General features: G+C 38.3%; 1 protein-coding gene across 1 annotated transcript; it reads left to right on the top strand.

The window, feature by feature from the left end:
- The first annotated feature begins 25 nt into the window (after window positions 1–25).
- LOC117470789 (amine sulfotransferase-like) lies at window positions 26–6,105 on the top strand. The gene is made up of 7 exons (XM_034115667.1): window positions 26–270; window positions 568–720; window positions 1,457–1,674; window positions 3,050–3,176; window positions 3,292–3,386; window positions 3,518–3,698; window positions 5,373–6,105. Exons 2-7 carry the CDS (start codon window positions 570–572, stop codon window positions 5,495–5,497), a joined length of 897 nt encoding a protein of 298 aa, XP_033971558.1. The 5' UTR covers window positions 26–270; window positions 568–569; the 3' UTR covers window positions 5,498–6,105.
- The last annotated feature ends 2,081 nt before the right edge of the window (window positions 6,106–8,186 follow it).

Below are 8,186 nucleotides of genomic sequence, written 5' to 3'. Positions count from 1 at the left end.
TTAGTGTCACTTGGATCACCAGTGCTGTAACAACAGAACCTTGTTTTGACGTTGCGCAAGCTGCTTGAGGATTGTTCTGTTTCTGTTTATTGCTGTGGGACGGCTCTAGAATGTGCTGTTCCCCACACAGGGGGGGAGAAGGAGAAGGGGAAGCTCTCTGTTCCTCCCAGTGTGAAGGAGGGGGTTGCATCGGGTCAGGTTTCAGGACAGCTTGTTAATGAGACGCATTTCCTGGTGTTTGCAGACACTGGAGCATCGGCAGCAGAGCAGGTATGCTACATGTGGATCACTTTCTGTGCATTGCTTCTTAGCCTTTCACTGATTCTATGGGGCCCTTGGGAGCCACTTTAAAATATAGATTTTCTCAACAGTATTTTTTTATTGGTAGAGCATCTTCTTCTGCAGATGTAATCAAAGTCAGGAATGATCAAATCAAAGCTAAATAGGAGAGTATAAATGAAAGAGTTAATATGTATCCATGGAGCATCAAATCAAAAAGAACTGCTGTTTTTAGACATTTCAAATAAGAAAGGGAGCTGAACACGTATTTTTTGTCTTGCTTTATAGCTATGATGGCAGTAGAGACTTGTGAGTATGAGCTAGTGCCACACAGAGGCTTCACTCTGATCAACGGCACTCATGATCCAGATGATGTGGACCAGATCCAAGACCTGGAGATCAGAGACTCCGATGTGTTTGTGGTCACATACCCAAAGTCAGGTGAGAGGGGTGTGTGTCCTGAAGAGAGGGGGTCACCTCAAGTCAGTGTGCTTAGTGAAATTAGAGAAGTATTAGCATTAAAATATACTTAAAGTACCAAAAGTAAAATTACTCATTATGCAGATTTCAGAATAATATATATGTTTTATAATGATTGATCATTAAAGTGTTCTCAAAGCTGGTAAGGGTGCAGCTAGTTGTAATGACTTTGTATACTGCAGGGTAGCTTGTGAATTTACTCCAGGTCTAACTAAAGTCTGATTTCATTATTATTCAATGTAAATACTGCTATATTTTTTAATATTTTTTTATGTTATTATAGTTTTCTTAAAATAGTTTTCTATCAGTGCTTTTCATTTTTGTTTTACTTTAATTTGATTTAAGAGTTGATTATATTTCACATCATTAATCCAAATCAGCAAAGTAACTAAAGGTATTACATAAATGTAGTGGAGTAAAAGTACACCATTTCCCTCTGAATTGTATTGGAGTAGATGTACACAGTAGCATAAAATCTAAAAAGTCAAGTTAAGTACAAGTCCCTCAAAATTGTACTAATGTGCAGTCCTTGAGTAAATCTACTTAGTTACTTTACACCACTGGTATGTACACATGAATCTCCGTCTTTTTGTGTGCTGCGAATAGATTTGGGTGTCAAATGATCAGTTAGAGCAGAGTGTACTCTGAAAACAGTCCCTGGACAGAGCTCACACTCTCTGTGCGATGTGTGTGTCAGGGACCATCTGGATGCAGCAGATCTTGCTGCTCCTCGAAGCAAAGGGAGACCTGGCAGCCATCAGCGGGCTCAGCAGCTCCTCCAACGCTGATCTCATCCCCTGGATTGAGGTGAATGGCAGCAGGCAGACGTTCATCACGGCGCCCTCCCCCAGGATGAGGGTCACCCACCTGCAGTACCAGTTCATGCCTTCCGCTCTGAGCCAGAAGAAGGGCAAGGTCAGCTCTCTCACATGTGTTACACAAATCTTTATGTCCCCATATTTAGTATTTATAAGCAGGGGGTCAATTGGGCCTGGGCTGTCCGGGGTTCACATAGGCCAACGCTCGTACCCCATCAGCCTCTAATACCTTAAACAATGTATATGGTTACAAACAAATGCAATTCAAATACGTGCTCTCTAGGTCGTCCTCAGACGAGCCCTCCATCGTCGCTTCCAGTCATCCCGGTTCTCCGTATAGGATTTGGGATGACTTTGTTATTCATGGTTGGCTTTACTATGCTGATTAAGGACTGGGGGGCGCAACTCCTCTCAGTCCTGGTTTTTAGTTCAGAGTGTCCTTCTCCTAGATGGGTTGCCTTCCCATGGCTATGAGCCCCATCAGCCCGGGGAGCATTGTAGGGAACGGTGCCTTGCTCAGGGACACCTCGGTAGCACTTGGTCTTGCCGGGACTTGAACTGGTGACCTTCCAGTTGCCAAGCCAACTTAAATTGAATGTATTATGTCGACGGATTTTACATAACTGTATAAGGTTAGTTAGAAGCAATAATATTAAGTTTAAATAAGAAATATTAGATGCAACTTAATATTATTGCTTTCAACTAACCTTGCACTTACACCGGTTAATAATCATGATATATGATCATGATCTCAATATTAATTAAGGTAAAACATTAATATCATTTTAGCCATCATCGTGCAGGATAATGTGTTCTCACACATATCGTTTCTTCTCACTTTTCTTTGGAATGATTGCAAGGGACGGGTAATTTAACATTTATTTTTAAAGTAACGGAAATATTTAGATATTTGAATAGGTGTGTGTATGTTGCAAAATAAGATGTAAATGTACAATTTAATGTAACTATTAGAAAACTGTCTTTTTTATGTTCCCCGACATAACAAGACGCAACTGAGACAGTTTCATTCCACAGGCCATAAGACCATTAAACAAGTGCCTCCATAAACATTCATCTGTTTGCATCTTGCTATTTATTTATATATATATATCATGTTCCATTTACGTGTATATAGACTCTTCTTGCATTATTTATTTTTTATTTTATTTACTTGCACATCTTGCAACAATTTATATTCTGTTATTTATTTCATTATTTTTATTGGTTTAATTTATTTTATGTCCTATATATATTCATGTTGCAATGTAGGAGGAGCCTGTGACTTAAGTTGTTCATTGCCAATACACTGTAGCTACTTTGCACATGAAAATAAAGCCTTGAATCTTGCATCTCGGATATTTAACCCCTGTTTATACACTATACAAATATGTACTGACACACTACAATGTGGTATGGGACACTCTTTTTTATTACAGTTATTTTTATTATTTAAGTAATTGTTCCTGTTGAAGGTGATCTACGTGGCAAGAAATCCCAAAGACGTCCTTGTGTCTTACTTCTACTTCCATAAGCTCGCAAACATGTTGGAAACCCCGAAGGATTTCGATGACTTCTTCGAGAAATTCATGAGAGGAGATGGTGAGTTGTCTTCAGTTGCAAAATAATGTCAGAGAATGTTGCCTGTGGTATTTTGTGAGCAGCTCATGATGCATGTCTGCATTGTGGTGGTAACTGTGTGCATTATTCATTGCAGTGTTTGGGTGCAGCTGGTTTGAGCACGTTAAGACTTGGTACTCGCATATGGATGATATGAACATGTTGTTCATCACTTATGAAGAAATGATTCAAGTAGGACCTGAGATCATTGAATCATGTCCATAAGCATCAATCGTTATAAGCAACAATCATTACACATGTTGTAGGCTTTTGTTTAGAAGGATCAGATACAAAAAAGTGCATTTCCTTTCATGTTGGTCCAGGACCTGCATTCAGCAGTGCAGAGGATCTCTGTGTTCCTGGAGAAAGAGCTGAATCCTGAGCAGCTGGCCAACGTGGTGAAACACAGTACCTTCAACAACATGAAGAAGATCCCTAAGGCCAACTACGAGCAGGTTCCAGATGACCTGTTCAGCCACCACGAGGGAAGATTCATGAGGAAAGGTAAGAGTGTGTACGGCGGAAGGTGCAGGTAGCAGATGACCTGAGCAGCAAAGAGTTTAGGGCACACTGGACAGGTGACTTGAGCTTTAAGATTTGGAAGATGTAGATGATTCGATACGTAGATTACTGATTTCTTTTGTTAGGTGTCAATCTCTGATACTTAACCTTTGTATCCCGCAGGTATAGATTGTGGATTTACTCCAGGTGTAACAGAAGTCTTATTTAAGTGTTGATTATATTTCACATCATTAATCAAAATCTGTAAAGTAACTAAAGGTACTAACTTAATTTAGTGGAGTAGAAGTACAAAGTAGCATAAAATGGAAATACTCAAGTAAAATATTAGAATGTTAAAAGTGTAGCTAAGAACAGTACTTGAGTCAGCAAGGGGTCCATGAGAATTCCTGGTGTCTACAGATGATCAGCATCCAATTGTATCATCCCCATCCTCTGTGGCACACGCTAAGTTAATTGCCACCATAATGTGTGGGAGGTTCAACATAGAGTTCACCCACTGCACCACCCACACACCGTGCAAATATTCTGAAGCTGACCTTTTTCCCTTGCTGTTGGCTTATTATGTTAGGGGAAATGTGACTTGTCTACCTTGAAATGCAGGAAACAACTCAATTGTTAAGTAAACTAAAGCTAACTGAAGCAGTTGTAGCACTAGCTTCAGCAGTTGAGGCACTAACTATAGCAGCTGCAGCACCAGCTAAAGCAGCTGTAGCACTAACAATAGCAGTTGTAGCATTAGCTAAAGCAGCTAAGGCACTATAGCAGCTGTAGCATTAGCTAAAGCAGATGTAGCCCTAACTATAGCAGCTATAGTACTTTCTATAGCAACAACTATAGCAGCTGTAGCACCACCTAAAGCAGCTGTGGCATTTTCTTTGCAGGGTTGGCAACCCGCAGCTCTTGAGCCTCTTGTGGCTTCCTGAAGCTTTGACAAAAATAACATGGAAATAAATAAGGGCCATTTTATTTAACTTTTTTGTACAGTGGACAATATTTTGAAAGGAACATATTTTATCTTGGAGTATGAGGAGATACTGTGACATTGAAATACATTTTTCTAAATGTTTTGTCAACTTATATTTATATATTTGCATCCTTCTATGTCCTGGTGCTTTTCCCTTAGGGTGGCTAATCCTGAGTTACTGACCCCTGGCTAACCATAGATAAATCCCCCCAAAACAAAATGTGTGTGTTTAGAATCCTTTGCCCTAACTGCCAGCAATAACAATTTAAAGAGAATGTGAGAGATTAGCAAACCACAAAAAATGAAATATTTTAAACATACCAGAACAAGGACACAGCATTTGCTGCTTCTTATGTTATAACTTTTTGCTGTTCCTTTTTCGATTATTTTATTATTATCTATAAATCCATAAATACAACAAACTATAGTTGTATATATTATATTATACATCATAACTGTACAAAAAAAACTTTGTTATCAAATATGTTTTGTGGCTCCAGACAAATGTTATTTTGTGGCAAAATGGCTTTTCTAATAGAAAGGGTTGTCGACCCCTGTTCTTTAGCAACTGTAGACAAGTTGGGTTGAAGTAGAGACAACACAAAACAAAAAAAGCCTGACTATCGAGACTAAATATCCATGGCAGTGAGTGTGTATGACTACAACCTTCTCCTTCATGTTGTAAACATTAGGCACCATCGGTGACTGGAAGCATCACTTCACTGTGGCCCAGAGCGAGAGGTTCGACCAGGTCTTCCAAAGAGAGATGAAGGACACCCCTCTACGTTTTATCTGGGCTATCCGGGACATTGAGTGATCAAGTTGCAGCTTGATGAACACTATGTTAGCTATATCATTCCTTCAGTCTCTGTACATGTTAGCCTGGGATAACACTTTACTCTACTACAGTTTCCAAAGCATACTCATCCAGGCAGCTTTTAGTTTACATGCATTTTAGAACGATTTTTAAATCTATGCAAAGATTCATTTTAATACAGTGGTCCACTATATCAAAAAATATACTACTGTATACTATATAATATATTAGTGGACTTAATTTTCTTCTGATCATCCAGTAGATGTTGTGAAGTCTTTCGTCACATAAATCATTGTTTGACGGTTGTCATATTTGTGCAATGTATGAACATGGAAGAACTACCAGGTGGATTACATAAAGTATACGTCCATTTCCTTTCTAATGATTCACATTGATTTAGGCATACTTGCAATAATATTTTATACATATTTACATATATAGTTATTAACACATATACATACGCATGTAGATATATATATATACAAATATATATAAACAGTTCCAGCACTAGACTATATACAGTTTATATTTTTTTAATTATTGTACTTTATTAAGGAAACCTGTATCACTGTTTGTGTTCACTCAATAAACACAGATGCTTTTGAAAAGTGTGTCTTATTTTCCGTCTTTTGTGTATGGACTCTAATAACCCTTGTTATAGCAGAATGTTTCTTACAGCGTATTTCTGATATATTCATTAATGTCACATGGTTATAATAAGCTATAGTATAGTGGAATGTGTGTTGTTCATTTGGTTTGCTAGAAGATGGCCCATCTATAGGCAACCAGCTGAAACTCTTCACCAGCAGTTGTATACATTGGGATGTGTGGTAGCTGCTAAATAAGGTCATGAACTCTGGGATCATGTAGAACTCAGAGGTTGCAACATGTATGACTGTATAAGGTTGGAACATCTCTGCCACGTATGCTGTTTCAAGTGTATGTTCGTGTGTGTTTTGCATGCATAAAGCACATGAGATCTTTCTGTTCTATGAAGCATTGCTGTAGGACTGCTTGAGAGCAGAAGTAATGTTTTCCTCATTATTATTGATTGTTGTACAACGAAATAATAATTGATCAACTATACCTGTGTTTGTGTTTTATTGATTCCTCTCTGTTTCATTCCTTCCTGTTGTGAGTGCAAAATTGCTACAACATTTTGGAGGTCCCACCGAGATTGCCGATGCTGGAGGTTGCTGTGTTCCTTCTCTGGGGGTCTCAACTCCCCTTGGCCAGGCAGCCCTGAGATGGCTGTGGTAAACTCAAAGAATTGAGAAACCAGACTTGGGATTTCCACAGAAGAAATACCAACTCACAGTAAGCAAAACGTATTTGGAATGAAATGACTTTTGAAGTTGTATTGGTTAAGAGGAAAGAGCAGAGGAGTGGATTTAAGGCATAGTTATGGTTGAAATCTGTTGATTGTCGTTTGTTGGTTGTTTGTTCTGTTTGATGGTTGTTTGTTTTGTTTGTTGGAGAGATCACTGTATCTGACCTCGTAGTCTGCCTGAGAAGCTAAAGGTTTGACTGAGGGGATATGATCTTTGCTAGCCGATAAATGTTATGCTGGAGGGATCACTGTATCTGACCTCGTAGTCTGCCTGAGAAGCTAAAGGTTTGACTGAGGGGATATGATCTTTGCTAGCTGATATACATGTAATGCTGGAGGAATCACTGTATCTGACCTCGTAGTCGTGAATTCTGCCTAGGAACATCCTAATGATTGTCTTAAGGTTCAGATATTCATTTGGCTGAGGGGATATGATTTGCTTCGAGCCAAGTGCACATCCGGTCCGTTCGGTAATTAAGAGATTAATAAGCCCGATCTGAGTTCAGGGAGTTAAAAAGATAAAACTTGCCTGGCGACTCTGTGAATTCACTATATACAAAAATTGAGTTTTTCCATGTTTTGTCAGGCCGAAATGTAGTCTGTATAAAGCGCTAAATGTTTTGGTATACCATAGTTTGTTGGTCAAAGAAGCCCCCCTTCTCCTGAAAAGGCTGAGAGCTCCAGGCCGGGGTGTGTCTGTATTTGTCTGTGGAAAGTATTTACCCCCCTTTTTCCGATCCTGTAAAAGAGGAGACCCTTTTGTTTTTTATCAGCCGTGAGAGCAGCAGTGTGTCTGTTTTGTTTTTTTTCTCTGATGCTCCTGTTTAAAATAAGGAGTGTAGAAAGATCAATGAGTGATCTGAAGTTGGAGTGAATACATTGAAATTAATAGATTAATGGTGTGATTTGAAGTAGTAGATATATTGAAATAATACGAGACAATGATTTGTTGTTGCTATTTAAAACATAGTCTGTTGAGAACTGATTGTTACCATTGCATTGCATTGTGAATTTCATGGTATTTGTCATTTAACAAAAAATTGTACTTAATTATATTTCAAAGGAAAAAGTGATATTACATACAGTATTATTAAGGGAAAGTAAAAGAGCTTTACTGAGTATATGAAATAGCTATATTGAAATAAAAAGATTTAGTTTTTATTTTGACCTAGAAATAGATATAGAAGAAGAGTACAACACATTTTTGTTATATACATATATGATATATAAGTAAAAATAAGAAAAACTAAATCAATAGGGTTACAAATCATTAGGGGGTCGCTATGGGCACTAATAGCAGTCATCAGAAGGACCTTCAGGGTCCTGCCAAATGCATGTATGAAAGATATGGTAAATCAG

The sequence above is a fragment of the Trematomus bernacchii genome, unplaced genomic scaffold (genome assembly GCF_902827165.1).
Source record: "Trematomus bernacchii unplaced genomic scaffold, fTreBer1.1, whole genome shotgun sequence".
NCBI classification, from domain to species: Eukaryota; Metazoa; Chordata; class Actinopteri; order Perciformes; family Nototheniidae; genus Trematomus; species Trematomus bernacchii.
Note: the sequence above shows the minus strand (reverse complement) of the source record. Positions and strands in the feature narration are given on the sequence as shown.